General features: G+C 42.2%; 1 protein-coding gene across 6 annotated transcripts in view; it reads right to left on the bottom strand.

Moving 5' to 3' along the window:
• Positions 1 to 1,941: 1,941 nt before the first annotated feature.
• IL17RE (interleukin 17 receptor E) overlaps positions 1,942 to 20,101 on the bottom strand; it is a 51,801-nt gene continuing 33,641 nt past the window's right edge. For all 6 annotated transcript variants that reach the window (XM_072989259.2, XM_072989262.2, XM_078388781.1 and 3 more), the window contains exons 11-17: positions 19,940 to 19,987; positions 18,363 to 18,408; positions 10,237 to 10,388; positions 10,029 to 10,097; positions 9,620 to 9,671; positions 5,631 to 5,738; positions 1,942 to 3,596 (exon numbers count right to left, since the gene is read on the bottom strand). In XM_072989259.2, the coding sequence (XP_072845360.2) occupies positions 2,902 to 3,596; positions 5,631 to 5,738; positions 9,620 to 9,671; positions 10,029 to 10,097; positions 10,237 to 10,388; positions 18,363 to 18,408; positions 19,940 to 19,987 (1,170 nt within the window). In that variant the 3' untranslated portion in view covers positions 1,942 to 2,901. The remainder of the gene's footprint in view (positions 3,597 to 5,630; positions 5,739 to 9,619; positions 9,672 to 10,028; positions 10,098 to 10,236; positions 10,389 to 18,362; positions 18,409 to 19,939; positions 19,988 to 20,101) is intronic.

The following is a 20,101-nucleotide window of genomic DNA, read 5'->3' as shown; positions in this document are numbered from 1 at the left end:
TTAGCCAGGTACCACAAGACACAGTTTACAACTGCAACCAGCTACATTCCAAAGGCTTTGACAATATTAAATAATAACCAAAAACAATGAATTAAAAAAAAGCAAAACTGTTTAATATGAATTGATGCTAAACAACCTTATATTCTGAACACAGAAGCCCTTGGCAGCAATTGTTGTTGTTCAGTCGTTAAGTCGTGTCCAACTCTTTGTGACCCCATGGACCAGAGCACGCCAGGCCCTCCTGTCTTCCACTGCCTCCCGGAGTTGGGTCAAAGTCATGTTGGTCACTTCGATGATACTGTCCAGCCATCTCGTCCTCTGTCGTCCCCTTCTCCTCTTGCCTTCACACTTTCCCAACATCAGGGTCTTTTCCAGGGAGTCTGACAGCATTAGGTCTCCAATTTTATAGGTTTAATTTAACATCAATCTGGATCCAGTTCACAAATATATATTAAATATTGGATGGCTGCAATGTCAGGCAGAAAATTCCATGGGTGGATGAGCTAACACAGGTTACCACCACTCCGAAAGCTACTTTTCCAAGCTTTGGATTAAACACTCTAGATCCAGGGTGAGCAACAAATGGTTACAACAGCCCTTACTGTTCACCGATAGCCATGCTAAGGCTGATGAAAGCTGTAGTCCCAACAGTACCAGAGGGCCCTGTGTCACCCACCTCCATCACAGGTAGCATTTTACTATCACTACAGATATGCCCTCCACTGGACTCTGTTCACACATGCAGTTATAATACTGTAACTGTTGTGTGATAGAAGGAGGAGAAATCAGGCAATGGGCACGCTTGTTTCAACCAGCCACTACATCTTTTGGATGTTCACTTTCTCCTAGGTTTTTTTTTTCAAATTTCTCTTTGGATGCGGATGTGTTTACATTTTCACCACTTGGCAAACTTCTGTAGGCAACTGGCTTGCCACTGGTTACATACACCTGAAGAGCAAAGGCCAAACTCCCTGATATTATGCCCCAAGCTTTTTTTTAGGCGGCTATGAAGCTGACCATAAGAGGAGGCAGAAAAGAGTGCTTAATACTCTCCTACCAGCCAATTTTGCATTAGAAATCTCCATCCCCACTCCCCCAAGACGTCTGCTTTTGGACACATGGATTTCCTAATGTATATTTACAAAGGCAATCAAGCAGGATAGAAAAATGACCATTTTTACTCCAAGATGCACACTTTCCAAGCCAAATGCATACCGGCCCTCAAGGTGATCTGCCAGATGCTTGATAACTGCAGCTGTGTTTGGAGAGTGGGGCAAGCAGGAAAAGAACTGGCCCTTTGTTGCAGTTCTATACAATACGTGGCAGCTGTGATGTTCACCTGGATGCATCTCAAATTAGGAAGCCCTTCTACAGGGATAAGAAACCTTGTTGGACTACATTTCTCATCGGTTTGTACCAGTATACTCCATGTAGAAAGAGGATGAGAGCTGCAGTTCAATTGCAGCTTGTGGCAGCCTAGTCAAAACACATCTGGAGGCCAAGAGGTTTGGGAAAGCTGAGGCAGAATTTGAAATTGTTAACAATAGAATTTGAAATTGTTAACAATCTGCAGAAGTAGTAAAGAAACAGCAAGGCACTCGATATAACCCACATATGCAGGGCCACTGATAAACAACTCCCACCTTACAGAGTGATTTGTATTTAAGTAGGCTGATAAGACTTTGGAGGCAGAATTGTATCTGGAGAGGGGAACTAGAAGCCATTACAATGTGGCAGGCTGCGCCTCGTCCCTCACTGCTAGCCTTTTCTCTGTTCTGGAGTCTTTTTTTTTTTTTTTTACAATAAGGCCTGTAAGTTCTCAAATGTACCTTCAAAGCCCAGATATGTGTTCAAGTGAGAAATTGTGACTCTAGGAAACCACACTGTATGATAACCATGCTTCGTGTGCCCTGCAGGTGAACAGTACAAGTGCCCTGAATATGCACTATTCATAAATGTCATTTTATTATCCTGTTGTAAGGAAAACAGAAAAACAGGAACAGATGTACGACTTGCGTACGAAATGAGTTTAACACACGCAATACAACAAGAGTGCCCTACAAAACTCCTCAGTGACATGTTTGCTTAGTCCCTTTTTTTTTTAAAGACAGGAGACGCCGAAGAGAGGCAGACTGTTAGCCAGGATGAAAATACAGGTGGATTAATGTTTACAGTCATCTCACTGTACTACGTCTCAGAGCATAAATGGCTAGAATGCTAATTTAATTCTTTCTATCTCCACAGGTAAAATAAGAGATTTGCTCAGAAAGGGACACGGACCCCCATTATATTCTTGAGCACCTCACATATCTGGCTAGACCAAATCTGGCTACAGCTCTAAAGGGAGTGACAGCCCTTCTGACCCAACTGTTGAGCAATGTCAGAATTCAATCTGACCAATTCACCAGATGAAATCATAAAGACATTCCTGCGCCTGGTCAAGGACCTGTCAGTACAACTGGCATTGCTGCGCCTGTCCTCTGGGGGGGACACTTTCTCAGAAACTGCAGCTTTTGGGTCCACTGCATGAATTACAGATGACGACACAGACATTTATATTGCACAACCCATCTTTCAGTGCCAAGGCCTTCTTGCCTTTCCTTACCCTTGCGTGTTGCTTGTACTAACTTATCCTGCACTGGGCATCTCCATGGCAACAGTTGCCATTGCTAGCGTAGGAGGGCAGGCCTACCTGTCAACCAGCCTTTCAATAGCTAAGATATTTTGCTGATATCGGCCCTTCCTTTTTTGCAGTGCTGGACTCACGGCTCAGCAGGCTACTGATGCCTGACTTTCTCGGTTCCATTTCTCAGGCCGCTTTGTCACGAGTAACCTGGGTGGCTGCTCAGATTCCCAACCCACACTCCTCCAGCGAAAATTCACATATCTCTTAATCGCCATTCAAGTGCAGCTTGGCCGACGCAGCTTTGGATGAGTGAAAGGGACCAGGGAGCCTGTAAACCTCTCGGTGGGTGTCCTCCAGGATCGATACAGCCAGTTCCTTGGTGCTTTCTTTTTCTCTGCCTTCAGCAGGCGGTACACTAAGGCCTTGGCACTTGCATGGAGCCAGCTGGGTGCTAAGGTGGACGGGCCCTGCAGTATCTTGACGAGTCCTGGTAGTTCCTGAGGCAGGCGGTAGCGGGGAAGAAAGCGCAGCGCACGGGGGATGTCCCGCCGGCCACACAGTTTACTGAAGTAGGCTATGACCCAGTCTCTCTTCTCCACAGTTCCTGATACACCCTGGAGTTCGCCTTGCAAGCAAGCCATGGCTGCCCCAAAAAGGTCATGGGGTTCTGGCGCCTTCCTGCCCTCTCCACTCGCCTTCCCTCGCCAGAGTGCGTAGGCACGCGCACTCCCTGCACTCCACAGGAGAAGCACCTGGCCTTGCTCCCGGCCGACGTGCTCTCGTTGGGCGTACATCCAGGGCAAGATGCCCAGTCGCCCCACAAGGCCCAGCTCCCAGAGGTCCAAGAGAACAGGGCATCCCAGTGCGGAGCGCAGCAGGGCAGCAAAGGCACACACCAACTTCTTGTGCTCTTCTGAATCAGGAGAATAGATCAGCAAGATGGGACGGGAAGGGTGCCTGCTCGGTGCATCTGGAAAAAAGCAAGCAAGCAAGAAAATGTAGCTGGTGGGTGTGGATGGACCCCCAATCCCTGTCATCGAGAATGGCTCTTCCAAGGTTCTCAGTCCCAGTTTAATGGATCTTCTCTGCAGCTGCTCTCTAGAACACATATGGCCGACTCATGGCATGAAAGCCACATGGGGCTCACAGAGACTTTCTGTGCCCATTGCCATGAGTCCCCCACCCCCCAAAGCTGCCACTACTAAATTCAACTCCCTTCATTGCAGTATTTCAAATTTTATTGGGGAAGAAAGCTCTGAAGAGAAATATCTGTTCTGGTGCAATCGTGCTTCTTAAAGACTAGCGGCCATATTTTAATGTAAGCTTTTGTGGACAAGTCCACTTCCTCAGAGGTAAGAGTGGGACTGCATGGCAAGTATTTATACATCGTTCCAAATCAGAAGCTGTAAGTGGACACAAGTCGTTGACCTGGCAATAACTTTTAAAACCCCTGTTGTTATTCAGTTCCCCTCCTAGGAAGCATTGTTCTATAAACCGTGACAGTGATTAGTTAAACCGTGACAGTGATTAGTGGCTAAACTAATCTCAGGCTATAGATAGGGAGCAGGAACAATATGGTAATTAGTATCCCTAAACACCAATGGGGCTTGTGAGGTCCTGTACTTGTTCATGAAAGCTCACATTAAAATCAAATATAGCAGTTTTTAAGTTGTCACAACTTTTTTAAAAATTTTTTATTTTGGGTTTGCCTGATATGCTAGCACAGACTGACATAGTTACCTCTTATGAATCATGCTTCTGATACACTGAACAGATGTTTGGCAAGTTTTGGGAAGCATAACCGTTCACTGGGTTGCTGGAATGTCTCTCTCTCACACACACACATGCAATCTTCTTCATTTAAATTGTGTCACCCACTGTATTGTGCCCAGCTGACTGGTGCAGTGAAAGAGGTATGACAGGGTCTCACAATATTTGGAAGGAAGAGTTTAAACCTCACCCCACATCCTAATATGTAGAAACAGGAGGAGTGGTGTCTGGATTCATAAGTGGATGCCACCATGCAGCAAGACTTTGTTGGCCATTCTCCTTCCACCCTGGCTGTGAATCCTTGCAATTAACCTCTTTCTGAGAGCTTGTTGCCAATTGGAATTAAGCACATAGAACCAAATATGCTCATATTCATCCCTTGTTAATGCCATTCCCTCTCCTTTCTTTGTTGCCTCCCCTACTGTCAAAAATGTAGATTGTAAACTCCTAGGGATCAGGATTTGCCTTAGTTTTGCTCATTTTATTTCATTAAACCCTATGGATATGTTGACAATATTATACAAAATGTTCAAGGGTTGTTTTTTTTTTGGTTCTTATTAATGTATTTCAGCCAAGAAATCAGAAGAAGACGGACACTCAGAAGAACAGGTGATGAAGGAACTGAATAAGTTCATCCGTTGTAAGGATGGGTCATTGGGAGACAAATGCCAGGATCATCCACACAATTGTATTCTCAATTACGATGTATGGTTGTGAAAGATGAAAAGTGACAAAAGCTAATGGGAAGAAAAATTGTTTATTTGAGAGGTGGTTTTGAAGATACCCTGGACTAGATCAAATCAAGCCTGAACTTTCTCTGGAGGCAAAAATGCTGCAGCTGAGGTTGTCCTATTTTGGGTACATCATGAGAAGGCAAGATTCGTTAGGAAAAAAACAACAATAATGCTGGGGAAAAAATTAAGGGCAGCAGGAAAAGAGGGAGCCCAGTTATGGTTTGACTCCCTAAAGGAGGGCCATGGCCTTGGGTTTACCAAGAGCTGAACAGGGCAGTCGAGGACTGGCCATTATGGAGGTCACTTATTCAGAGGGTCACCAAGTCAAAGGCTACTTGACAGGATGTAACAACAACCATTTCCTGAAACTGGCACACATGACTTTTTGATCTACAGCAAAACAAAACATCATGGGCAAGCATGTCCAGTTTCCAAGCTCTGCATTTCCCATCTTCATCTATCTCCCCAAACCACCTTTTTGGTTGTTCGAAACATCTTACCTTTACGTAGCCTGTGAAGACCCCAACGGAGCAGCAGAACGATTGTGACCAGCAATCCCAGTGTAAGACTCACTCCAAAGGCCAGGAGGCCCCAGTGCCTATGTGAAACTAATTAAAGAAAAAGCTTTGAAGGTAGGTATGAAATCTTTACCAAAAGCGATTCTTCACGGCCTTTATATCCCCCAAATACTTTGGGGAAAAACTTAGTGGGTGATTTCTTCATCAAAACACTAATGGACAGAAAAGTTTATGTGGCATTGCTTTAGTTCATTCATTAATCTCTAAGTGCAGAAAGGAGATCGGAGGGAGAAGAGGCCTCCTCCTGTATTTTCCTATCACCTTTTCCAATTTTTTTTCCTTTGAAAAAAGAGCACTGAGGAGGGAAAGGCAGAATCACTGTGGGACAGAGGAATGAACAGAGGTTTATGGAAGAAAGCATGGCTGGAATATGAGCCTCGGGGTGCAGTAGATAAACTGCAGCCAAAACTCTGCTCATGAGCTAGGTTTGATATGAGGTAGCTGGCTCAAGATTCACTTAGCTTTCCATCCTCCCGAATTTGGTAAATTGAGTACCCAGCTTGCTTAGTGGGGGGCAACATGTAGCCTGCATAATTAAATTGTAAACGGTCAGAGAGAGCTATACAGTTGTGCCTCGCTAGACAATTATAATCCGTTCCACTGAAATCGCTATTTAGCGACATCATTGTCTAGCGAAAAGCATTTCCCCATTGGAATGCATTGAAACCTGTTTAATGTGTTCCAATGGGGAAGAATTGTCGTTGTCTAGCGAAGATCAGCCATAGGAAAGCCGCTTTGTGAACCAACAATCAACTGTTTAAATCGCTGTCTTGCGAAGCTTACGTCCCGAAAACACCTGTTTGCAAATGCGGAGGGAGCTGTCAAAATTGTTGTCTAGCGAAAATCAGTTTACGAAGCAGGGACCAAACACTGTCCAGCAAAATTCCCCCATAGGAATCACTGTTTTGTGAATTGCTATAGTGATCCCAAAAAGCCAATGTCTAGCGAAAAAAACTGTCATGTGGGGTAACTGTCTAGCAAGGCACTACTGTATAAGCACCACACTTTTCTTGTTGTTTTGGAATTGTGAACAGGATACTGTTCAATAGTACACTGCAGTATTTTCTTACACGTTGCTCTTGGCCATTTCAGGCTGAAGGTTCTGAACTTCTTTTTTTCTTGGAACAGAGTGGAAATGAGCCATTAAATGCTTACTACTAGCTCCGCTGTAAAATTCTACCATCTCATGAGCTTTCATTGAGAATTCTATTCTATTCTAAGCTGCATGGTCCCAGAGAACTCCCTGAAGGAAGGATGAGCAAACCATTTCTGAGTACAGGCAGGGTTGCCATAAGTAGGAATGCAATTGATGCCCCATAATAATTATTACTACTAATTAACTTGACCAGAACAGTTCTCCATACTAGCGCATAAAGACAAAAGATTTTTGCACCGTGACCAACTGCCGTAAAAAAAACAAGGCCTGCATCATGTCCTACCCAGAGCTTGGACAAATTTGTTTTTGGATTACAAGATGTGAAATTTTATATGCACCAATTTAAATTAATTTAGTGGTGTGTGAAAAAAAAAAACAGTCCTGAAAATGAAAGAGCTTTTAAAACAAGGCTTGAATAGAAGTTTAATAAAAGTAGCTGCAAAACAATCAGTGTTTGCAGGTCATATAATTTGCACCCTCTGTAATGACAGTATTCTGGGTTTTGCAATATCTTGATGTACCAGATTTTTTTTAATTTTACAAGTCTTTATTCCTCCAGACTTTGTAAATTTTAATCACAACAATTATTATCATAATAGCCTGTCAGATTCTGAGTTACAAGCCCTTGTAGTTACAGGAGCTACAGGAATTATACAAATTTCTATTATAAAATTCCTGTTGGTGTACCAGGCCCCTAGACCTCCAGGCTCTGCAGAAAGGATTGTTGATAGATTCATACTGGCCTGACTGGGTGAGCACTGAGAATAATTTTAGTGCATGTCTAGATATGCTAAACAGCTAAGTAATATATGTTACTTTCAAAGATGTTTAATTTTAACAACTTTGATATTTCTAGAGATGTATTCCACGCATTCTGAATTAGCCTTGTTAGTCTATAAGCTCCTGCATTTTTAGAATATAATTAAACATTAGTTTTGGTATTTTAATTGTATTTTTATGCTTCTGTATTGATTTAATTAAGATTAAATTAGAATTTGACTGCAGCTTAAGTTTAAAGGTAAAGGTTCCCCTTGACAATTTTTGTCCAGTCGTGTTCGACTCTAGGGGGCGGTGCTCATCCCCGTTTCCAAGCCATAGAGCCAGCTTTTTGTCCGAAGACAATCTTCCGTGGTCACATGGCCAGTACGACTTAGACACGGAACGCTGTTACCTTCCCACCGAGGTGGTCCCTATTTATCTACTCGCATTTACATGCTTTCGAACTGCTAGGTTGGCGGGAGCTGGGACAAGCGACGGGAGCTCACTCCGTCACGTGGATTCGATCTTACGACTGCTGGTCTTCTGACCCTGCAGCCCACAGCGCCACCACGTCCAGCTTAAGTTTAGTTTTCATATATTTCTAAAGTATATATGCCTACAGTTTTTACCATAGCTATAAAATTTATGGATGTTCTCAATAACTTTTAAGTGTTTTTGTAACTATGGAACATAGAAGCAACGTAGAAGAATAAAACTTATAGAAATAGACAGTGATTTTGCCTGGAATTACAGCAAGAATGAAATGATGCCCAAATTAATTCTGATGTGATTGGAAAGGACTGTCTGTATTCTTTCTGGAATTAACCCTTAACTGCGATAAATGCCAGCTGTGATGAACACAGGCTTCTGATTGTGTACCGGTACCAAGCCGTGGAGACAAATGTCCCACCCCCCTGCACACACATACGCACGCACACCCTGCCCACAGATGCACAGATGTCCCACCCACCCAAGGACGCCCCAACCACACATGCACAAATGCACACACATGTACGGATGCACACATGCCTCAATCACGCATGCATGAATGATGTCGCCCCACCTCCATGCTAAACTAGTCCACGGTTCAAAAAAGCTTGGGATCACTGTCCTAGAGGTCTATAAAGTTCTGTAAGGTACTTAGAAAGTAAGAAAAAACCACTGGGTGAGTCAGGTATAATCTAAACCAAATTGGAAGTGAAGAACAGATTTAAGGAACTACTGTACATTTGGTGGACAGAGTCTGTGAAGAATTATGACTGGAGACTCGTAACACTGTACAGGAGGCAGCAACAAAGAAAAGGAAATGCAAGAAAGCAAAGTGGCTGTCCAATGAGGCCTTACAAATAGCAGAGAAGGGAAAGGAAACAAAATGCAAGGGAGATACGGAAAGCTACAGAAAATTGTGTGGACCACAGCAAACTATGGCAAGTTCTTAAAGAAATGGGGGTGCCTGACCACCTTATCTATCTCCTAAGAAATCTATATGTGGGACAGGAAGCAACAGTTAGAACTGGATATGTAACAACTGATTAGTTCAAAACTGGGAAAGGAGTACAACAAGGCTGTATATTGTCCCCCTGCTTATTTAACTTGTATGCAGCATACATCATATGAATGGCTGGACTGAATAAATCCCAAACTGGAATTAAGATTGTCGGAAGAAATATCAACAACCACAGATATGCAGATGATACCACTCGGATAGCAGAAAGTGAGGAGGAATTAAAGAATCTCTTAATGAGGGTGAAAGAAGAGAGTGCAAAAAATGGTCTGAAGCTCAACATCAAAAAAACTAAGATCATGGCCACTAGTCCCATCATGAAGATGCCAGCCACAGAGACTGGCAAAACGTTAGGAAGAACAACCTTCAGAACACGGCCAAAGAACCCGAAAAACCCAAAACAACCATTAGATCCTGGCCGTGAAAGACTTCGTGAATATAGTATCTCTTTTACTTATCCCACCTCTCATCCAACGTGGCACTGCAACTTACCATCTGGGCAGAGACGCTGTTTGCCAGCAAAGCGCACATCTGAACGCCAGACCTAACAAACAAAAAAGAGAGAAGGCAGGTAGGACACTTGAAAACAGAATGCTGTTAACACACATTTGCACACGTGTTCATTTGCTATTGCCAAATCACAACTGACATCACAACTGATACCTAACTTATTTTGCCATTCTCTAGTGTATTAATATTATTGTTTTGTTTTATTTTAATACTGTTGTTAGCCGCCCAGAGTAGACCTTGGTCTAAATGGGCGGGATACAAATTAAATAAATAAAAAATAAATAAATAATCACTGGTCCATGGGATCCTTAGCAGCCCAACCTTCCACTAAAAATGGCACCTTGCTCAGAAAAGTATACATTGAAATTTAGAAGCAGATGGTGGTCCTTACCAGTACACAGTGATTCAAGGACCGCCAGGGAAGGATGAGGTCCAAATCTGCCAGGGCTGATCCCGCTGGCTGCAAAGCATAAGTAACAAGTTGAGACTCCAAGTTGAAAAGATCTCATTTCCCCCAGCCCTTTCTCAGGTCCTCTTGACTAAAAGACTTAGAAAACCTACGTCAGTTCCCCCATCTTTCTCCCCCTGTAGTCACTTACATGTGTGATAGTATAGACGGGGGGTTCAGGCTCACACTGGTCGGAAGACTTCAGCTGACAATGGGCTGAACTGAAGGAGGATGGAATGCGGGAATTGAAGCTTAAATGCAGCTGCAAAAATGTGACACTCAGAGAGACCGTCCAGGCAGGGCCTAGGGGAGGAAAGAGCACAGTGTTGTCTCAATGGCTTCACTTAATACAGTACTGTACTTTGCTAACTGCCATTAAACAAACATCCCAAGCAGGCCAGCTAAGCAAGCTAACCCCAAGAGAGGCCCAGAGGGAGAAGATGAGAAACGGGGCCTTCTCAGTGGTTGCTCCTCCACTGTGGAATGAACTCCCTCCTATATCTGGCTCCTTTGCTAGTGATTTTTAAAAAGTCATTATTCAGGCAGGCATTCCAAAACATTACATCTCCTGAGTCAGCTGAGCTTATTTAGCCTTAATGTGATCAATGCTGTCATTTAAAATGTTTATTTATGTAAATGTACTTTAATGCTTTTGATTCTATTATTTGCATTTTATTATTTTTATTTTCTGTTCTGTCAAATTGGTATTTTAATTATGCTGTTGCTGTCTTTGTTATAAACCACCCAGAGTGCTTCTCGGTCAGATAGGAGGTATAAAAATGAAATGAAATGAGTAAACAAACAAACAAATAAAACTAAATGTAAGCCTATTAAGCTTTTGCTATTTTCAGAAAAATAGGTATGTTCAACAACTCACCCTATGGCTCTCGATACTAATAGCCCAACAGTACTAACAATCCATACTAATACTGTATGGTTAAATCGTCTTTTTATTTATTTGTGCTTCGCCATTGTTTAAGCTCAAGGCAGCTCGTCCTATAAAAAGGATAAGCATTTTTAACTTAATGCCTGAAATAGCTTATGATTTGATACCGTAAATTCTTTCAACTGTATGTTTTATCTGGGAGGATGGAGCTTTCAGAAAGTGGGGGAAGAATAAAAGATATCTCTTTGATTCTTCCCACTGCTGCAATATCCTTGTGTATAGGATGAGGAGCATATTTATTTATTTATTTATTTATTTATTTATTTATTTATTTATTTGTTTGTTTGTTTGTTTGTTTGTTTGTTTGTTTGTTTGTTTGTTTATTTATTCATTCATTCATTCATTCATTCATTCATTCATTCATTCATTCATTCATTCATTCATTCATTCATTCCATTTATACCCCGCCTATCTGGTCATTGCGACCACTCTAGGCTCTAGAGATTCTTTTCATCTCAAAACAGCCATCCTTTAGTACAGCAATTCTCAACCTTTTTTTTGGCTATGGCCATAAACACAATATGAAAAAAACTATAGGCCAAATCAGGATTTTATCAGTCGCATAGAGAACCTTATAAGGTGGTGTGTGAAAAATTGTTTCCACTCTGTGGCCCCCTTCAAATGTGTCCAGGGCCCCCAGAGTGCCATATGGCCGCTGTTGAGAATAGCTGCCTTGGGACACTATACCTTGTCAGAGGCTCAGGCCCCTGACGTTCATTTATCTTGTCATGCACTTTATTCATTCCCCCTCCCCTCCTTCAGTGGACATACTCAACATTCAGGAGATTCTGGAAGCTTCTAATCGAAGGTCCTCGCATGGCCATTTTGGTAATTTAAGTACTTTTCTTATTCTACATATACTGGGGAGCCTTGGCAACATGCAGAAACCATAAACTTTCAAGCAGGGCAGCAAGGCCCCATTTCACTTGTAAAACGAGAAACACTGGGACCACTTAAATTTAGCACAAAGGGAATTAATGGGGACTACAATACAGAGCAACAGGCACCTCGCTGGCAAAGCAGAAGCATGCCTAGAGATGGGCACTTCGTGTCCTATTAGAAACGAAAGACTGCACCGCAAGTGGTGCCAATTCCTGTCCTGTATGCCCAGAACTGGCCGGTCCACTTACTGGGCTCTGCACAGCACAGGGGTCCACCTTCAACATTGGTGCACCAAGCCAAAAAGGAGCCTGGCCGACTGTTGCCACCTCCCCAGTCAGCTGACCACTGCGGCGCGCAGTCTCCCCAATCAGCCAATGAGTGGTTGGCTACTCAGGGAGGCAGGGAAGAGCAAGCCAGGCTTCTTCCTGGTGCACTGGTGATGAAAGGGGACTCCTGTGCCACACAGAGACCGGTAACCAGGCTGGCCAGTTCTGGTGTGCAGGATGGGAATCAGCACCACCTGTGATGCCATGCCTCATTTCTAATACGATATGAAGTCCCCATTTCTAGACCTGTCCATTTCAAAGAAAGGCCAAATGGGGAGGTGTGTGCATGCACATAGCCTGTGCTTCTTTGAAGAATTGGTGTGTGACTTTCAATCCACAGCTGCCTCAGCTGTAACCTTAAAACAGCTATCACTGCTTTCTGCACCTCTCCTTATTTACATTTAAGAAAGATGCGCTTGGTGAAATCCATCTTGCCATGAACTTTTTGACTTTTAATTTCTTCATACTGGTACAAGCCCATAGAAGTGGTGTTTTTATTTACAAAAGATTGCATATTGTATGATGATTTTAATGGTCTGTAAAGGTACAGTGGTGCCTCGCTTAACAACAATAATCTGTTCAGGAAAATCGCCATTAAGCGAAAACATCGTAAAGTGAAAATAAAAAAATAAAATAAATAAAAAGCCCATTGAAACGCATTGAAAACCTTTCAATGTGTTCCAATGGGCTTAAAACTCACCGTCCAGCAAAGATCCTCCATATGGCGGCCATTTTCGCTGCCTGTATAGTGAGGAATCCAACCCTAAACACAGCGGGGAGCCATTTTATTTACCCGGTGGCCATTTTGAAACTGCCGAAGCAGGGAACCGATCATCGCAAAGCGAAATTCCCCCATTTAGACCATCATTTTGTGATCGCAATTGTGATCGCAAAAAGATCGTTGTAAAGCGGATTCGTCGTAATGCGGAGCAATCGTAAAGCGAGGCACCACTGTATCACCTATTCTTGGATTTGTATTTTATTTGGTTTGGACCACACGGCTCCCCTTTATTTCAAAGGCACTTTCGAAATATTCACTCCAATCAGAAATTCCACTCCTTGCTTTGCTTCTCCATTGGTTCTCCATTCCCAAGAAGTAGGGTAACATCCTCTCCCACTGCTGCTCCTTAGTAAACATGTATTTAGAACCATGATTTGTTTGTTGCTTATTCATTAAGCCGTGTCCAACTCTTCGTGACCCCATGGACCAGAGCACGCTAAGACCTCCTGTCTTTTACTGCCTCCTGGAGTTTGGTCAAATTCATGTTGGTAGCCTTGATGACACTGTCCAATCACCTCATCCTCTGTCGTCCTCTTCTCCTCTTGCCTTCACTCTTTCCCAACATCAGGGTCTTTTCCAGAGAGTCTTCTCTTCTCATGAGATGGCCAAAGTATTGGAGCCTCAGCTTCAGGATCTGCCCTTAGTGAGCACTCAGGGTTGATTTCCTTTAGAATGGATAAGTTTGTTCTCCTTGCCGTCCAGCGGACTCTCAAGAGCCTCCTCCAGAACCACAATTCAAAAGCATCAATTTTTTGGCGGTCACCTTTCTTTATGGCCCAGCTCTCACTTCCATACATCACTACTGGAAAAACCATAGCTTTGACTATGCGGACCTTTGTTGGCAAGGTGATGTCTCTGATTTTTAAGATGCTGTCGAGGTTTGTCATCACTTTCCTCCCAAGAAGCAGGCGTCTTTTAATTTCATGGCTGCTGTCCCCATCTGCAGTGATCATGGAGCCCAAGAAAGTAAAATCTGTCACTGCCTCCGTATCTTCCCCTTCTATTTGCCAGGAGGTTATGGGACCAGTGGCCATGATCTTAGTTTTTTTGAGGTTGAGCTTCAGAACCATGATTAGGACTGACTGATTGCCTTATCCTCAACAAATTTATCTAACAAATAAATTACTAATAAATAAATATTAGTCTTTAAGGTAGCAAAGGACTTTTTTGCTGGCTTCATTGCAACAGACTGAGCTATTCCTCCTGAATCATCTGGTTTGACTACCCACTGCAAAAATTTTTACTTCCTTTTCTCCACTCTGAATATTTATATCCCCATTCAGCTTTATCAAATGATTTTCAGTACTAGTGTTACAAGAGACGGAGAATAAGATTTCTGATTACTTTCTTTATTCCTCATAACATTTTATGTATACCTCTATTTAAACCTCACAACAAGGAATAAAATACCATCTACATTAATTTAATATACAATGGCAAGGCAGCAGACCTTAGTTTCCCATCCCTTTGGGACTCTTCAGTGGGACACAACTAATTAAGGGACATCCACACAGACAGAAGAGGTCACTATTTGGTTTACACCGTCCACTTGTTTTGATTTAAAACAATCCATTTTGCTCTTTTTTGGAGCTCTTTCACTCCATTTTTGACACAGCAGTAGGGCTACAGGGTTTTCCTTTTTTTGACATTATTTGGAGCACTCCTAATTGTCCAATTTTGTAGCCGATGCAGATGGTTAGTCCACACACAAATAAGAGCTGTGGGCGGTGTTGTCTGAGGTGACAACCCTGTGATATATTTGGTGAGTTGTGGTATTGAAAAGAAACCAAGAAAGACCCTCTTCCCACTCTATTTTCATCTACTCTACTATTTTAAATTTTACAATATATTTTCCTACTGATGCAGTGTTATTCTAGACACTGCAGCAGCAGAACCAGAAGTGATGGTGGCGGAACCAGAAGTGGCAGCGGAAGGGGGAATCCCGGCACGGAGCTGCCCTGAGACCCCACTCCAGATCCGCTGCCAGCACCAGCTGCTCTGGATGCACCTGCTGAAGCACCAGCACCGTGGCTGCAGCCACCTTCTCAAATTTGGCTGTGCAGGTGGGGGGAGTAGCAATCTAGCAACTTATGGCTTGTGTGCCGGCAGGAAGGGGTCTGCATGACACAGGTGACACGTGTGCCATAGGTTCACCATGGCTGTTCTAGATAAATGATATACATTGGTGGTATAATGCATACCATGCTAGATAGATGCTGTTTCACTATGTCACTTACTTTATTTAACCAGAGAGAGACAGAGAGAGAGAGTTAGAGACAGAGACAGAGAGAGAGAGAAGTTGCCAGAGCCTACTGAATCATGGCTGCTGAAAAAGGTGGGGAAGGAGGCGGGAAGGGGAGTGTCATTAATCAAAAGGGGGACAAATGAGAGCAATCCAAAGACCTGTCTGGACCCTTCTAATGGGAGAAAAAATGTCAATCGGTGTGAACTGAAGGATCGCTCAAGTGAGAGATAAAATAGATTGTACTAAAAATAAGAATCTTTTAAGCATGAACCAGACCATTCCAAACCCTGCCATGTAGACATGCCCTAAGGCCTGGGTAAGTCTACATTTCCTCATATTCACTTTGTGTGGGTGAAATTTGCTTTCTGTGATGGCAACAAAATCACAACTCCTCCAGATTACAGCTGGAGAAAAACACACTACAAGCTTTCTAAAAATCAACCAAGGGCATTTAATTTTTAAAATTTCCATAACAAACTCCCCTGCTTTCACAAAACTACTTTGGTTAGAAAAATCTTTATCTTATTTTCTACTAGCCACAAGCAAGAACACTTTGTCTTCAAGATCTTATTGTTTATCAATGACACATTTTCTGCTTGCTAACTACAAGTACTGTATATATTTACATTAACGACTGAGTGGCTGCCAACACCCTAGTCCGAAATATCTGAATAACCTCAGCAGAGAGCAGGCTTCTGAGTTCGCTAACAGAGGCCCCCATCCTCTTAAAAGCCTTAGGCACCAACATTTCCACGGGGTATTTGTTAATCAAGGGTTAGAGTCCATTGTTTGCAAGTTTCCCTGGAAAGCAAAGTTTCCCTGGAAGACAATGTGCAAAGAGCCATAACTTAGTCATAGAGCAAATATGCAAGTTTAATCTCTGGCACCTCCAGGAAAACCCTTGGGAAGCAGTGCATAAGACTAGAGATGCACAGATTTGTGTCTTTGGACTACAGCTCCCAGAACCCCCCAGGTAAGCAACTTCTTATCCAAACAAAAAAAATCTTCACATGTCTACTTAAAACTGTGGAAAGTCACTGTCAGTTACAATAGACCAGGAGTTGGAACAGAGAATGCTTGCTGATAAGTTGCAGACCATAAAACGAACTTTTCAAAGCTCTGGAAGAGAATGGGGAAGATAGAACTTCTCTTACATTTTACTAGGATCTTGAGATCCATTATTTAGCCAGGGGCAAAGGCATATTCTTAGGAGAAAAGAACAGAGTGCTTCCAAGTAATTTTTGAGAATAAATAAGAGGGATGTCTTTCCAATGACACCATGAGGGCATATATTTAGGTTGGAAGGTCAATGTCCCCAAAGCAGAATAAGCAGGAAGGCCCCCAGAAGTCACAGTGTTGGCAAGCCATGCTTGAGTGCAGTGGTTCCCAACCTTGGGTAACTCAGATGTTCTTGGACTGTAGTTCCCACAAGTCCTCACCACTAGCTGTGCTGTGCTGGGCTTCTAGAGATGTAGTCCAAGAACACCAGGGTTATCCAAGGTTGGGAACCACTGCTCTAGTGTAAAGTAATACAATGAATGATCCACATTTGAGAGATTCCAAAATTACTTGATTGCACTACTCTTTGTTTTATATACTACAGCTACACAAAGCTTGATGTCTTTCCACAGAAAGATCCATTCTGGTTACCATAAGTTTTCTATTGGCTGTATTACAACCTACATACGATGTCTTTGAGAGGTATTAACTGGGAGGGAATTTCTGTACTGCAGTTAACGTCAATCAAGCAGTAACAGCCAATAATTCTCTCACTACCTCAGAGTCTTTCCCCGCCTTTTTACAGTTAGTCAGAGTTCTAAGAGCAGTATCAGAAGTAGATAGTTAGGGCTAAGTGTTCTGTCAGGTATGTAACCAGTCAGTTAGTCAGTAATGACACTAGTTAACCTGTTAAGCTCAGTGATATAACCAGTTAATAAATTTCCACACAATATGATGCTTGTTTTTATCTACAAAGAACTGTAAATGAACAAAACACTTTATTCTTTCTCATTACCAGAATTCTCTGAGTGAGTTTATTGAGACAACAAGTGCCAGATGAGGTAAACTAACAAATAAGGGATAGTCTACTGAGAGAGTTGCTCAGTCTGCTCTGTAGGTTCCTGACTGAACCATTTTATCAGCTGTGTAATTAGGAGAAAGTTTTACTTTAATTTTGTTAAACCCACACTCAATTTCCTCACACACTCTGTCCCCAAGATTTTCTTCATTTCAACGGTGGTAATTTTCTCCTCTCAATATTGTTAAATAACTAGAAGTCAAAAACTCGTCCTCAGTAAATCCCAATTTATTCCCTCTGTGCTCCTAGAGCAGACACAACATTAGGCTAGACAATCCCAGGCAGGACCTACATATCCAAATGCAGCACAGTCAAGCAGCCAAAATCCTGCTGGTTACAGCAATAGACAATGCAAAAGGTGTAGCTTTTGACGTGAATTGCCTCAAATTACAGACTGAGTTGCATAACATAATGGCTGAAATCTTGTTACTTAGTGCAAGATCTGTAACCTTCAGTCTATTCCTCACTAGTAAGTAAATAAAAGTGTCCCCATCATGGTTCTCTGGTGTGTGCACACATGCACCAAGCCAAAGTGGACACACACAGAGAAGAATAAGCTTATGGACTCTTTATTTACAGCCAAGGAATGTACCCCAAAGTTACAAAGTTTCTTAAACAAAGCAACAGGATTTCAGCCAATCTCTATGATATATTCTTAACTTGAGGCAAGTTGCTTCCCAACGTTACACTGTTTATGTTGCATCAGAATAAAACTCCCAACAGAATTTTAGTCAGTATGTTACAGAGAGAGAAACATGAGGACTCAGTGGAAACACAAGGGCTTCTATTGTCTGTTCTTGAAGGAGACTACTGTGGTTTGACCATCAGGTGTGACTATGTGTGTGTCACAATGAGGAAAAGAGTTTAAAGGGCCAGACAAACAAACCTTTTCTTAATTTGGTGCTTGCAAACCTAACAAGTATGATTTCAGCATTTATAAATCACCCCCTTGGCCTATAAATTTTCCACGATTCCACTGTACCAAACCAGAAATTTGTGCTGTGCTTTAGATGGACTTACCTGCCTCATGAGGGCACTTAATGTGGCTTGAGTTCTTGTACGAGAACTAGAAGAGACCAAAATGATGGAAAATGTTATGATTGGTTATATTAAAACCTGCACTCTATACTCCCACCAGCAAAAGGCAATGAAAAGGGAATTCATAGATCTGGTTTCCAGAATTCCTACAAAAATACACACATGTTCCCGCTCCTTCTATGGTGGGTGGCCTTGAATGTAAGACTTGCACAGACTACACAAGATCATCTAACTCAGCTTCTTCCAATAGGCAGATACATTGCACTTCCCATTATCACTGCCTCCAGGGATGATGGGGGGTCAGAGTCTAATACATCTCAGATGGGCACCACAATGAAAATAAGATAAGCTAGCTGCAGCCCCATAGATCCAGCCCACTGAAACTCATCTAGTGATGAAGATCTCTCTGTGTTCCAGCACTGTGGCACCACTTATTATTATTATTATTATTATTATTATTATTATTATTATTATTATTATTATTATTATTATTATTATTATTATTATTATTATTATTATTATTATTATTATTATTATTATTATTATTATTATTATTATTATTATTATTATTTTATTTATTTATTTATTTATTTATTTTATTTATTTTATTTTATTTTATTTTATTTATATCCCACCTATCTAGTCACACACCTCAACAGTTCTTCCAGATTTCTACTATGGATTTCTGTACCCATTGTTATTTATCTGGAGCAACAACAGCTGCAACCTTCTACATGCTTACTTGAGAGGGAGCTCCACTGCATCCTGTACGGCTCACTTCAGAGGCAACATGGAAATATAAAGCTCAGCAAACTTATTTCTGAAGAATTCTCAGAATCCTGACTTGGCCAGATCTGTGATTTGGACTGTTTATTCCTTTCCTTATTGTAGGCAATGCTTTACACTGTGTAATGATTTATCAGACCGTTGTTCTGGGTTTTTCGGACTCTTTGGCCGTGTTCTGAAGGATCCCGAAAAAACCAGAACCATTAGATCCTGGCCGTGAAAGCCTTCGTGAAAATATTTATCAGACCTTTCTGATGTATTAAAAAAAAACATACACAGAATGAACTGAGAAGTCTTGCACTCTACTGGATCCACCTTGCTTTTCTCAGGACATGTGAAGACATATTTCCATAAAAGCAGGACTAAAATTCACCTGCAATAGCCTATACACTTTCTCCTACTAGAATCCTAGCCATAAGTTTTCATTTCTCTTTAAGATTTCTGAGTGTGGCCTGGGAATGCTCCCCCCCCCCGCCCGCTGAAACATTTTACAGCCTAAAAACACAAATTCCCCACATCATTTTGCATGGCCTGTGGTGAGTCTAATGAGTGAGGAATTGACTCCTGGCATTGCTCAAGTTTCCCGCCCCTGGTTTAGAACTCTGCTATTGAAAGAAACCTTTGAAATCATCTAGACTAACCCCTTGCTCAACACAGGATCAGCAATGCAGACTCTGCAGCTTCAGTGCCCTTGACTCCTGTGAAGCCCTCACTGTTGTAAAGTCTCTCTTGTAAATGAGCAGTGGTAGTGACCAGGCACATGAATGTCTCACCTTGAAGCAGAGCTGGGGATGCACATCAACCCCTCCCAAGATGTATTCCTAGAAAAAAGAAAGTATGTCAGGATTCCCTAAAGGTTTCCTTTTCTATATTATGTCCAACAACCATGGCCTTTCCTGAAGCTGACCACCCGTTTGCATAGCCTCACCATAAGG

The sequence above is a fragment of the Pogona vitticeps genome, chromosome 2 (genome assembly GCF_051106095.1).
Source record: "Pogona vitticeps strain Pit_001003342236 chromosome 2, PviZW2.1, whole genome shotgun sequence".
NCBI classification, from domain to species: Eukaryota; Metazoa; Chordata; class Lepidosauria; order Squamata; family Agamidae; genus Pogona; species Pogona vitticeps.
Note: the sequence above shows the minus strand (reverse complement) of the source record. Positions and strands in the feature narration are given on the sequence as shown.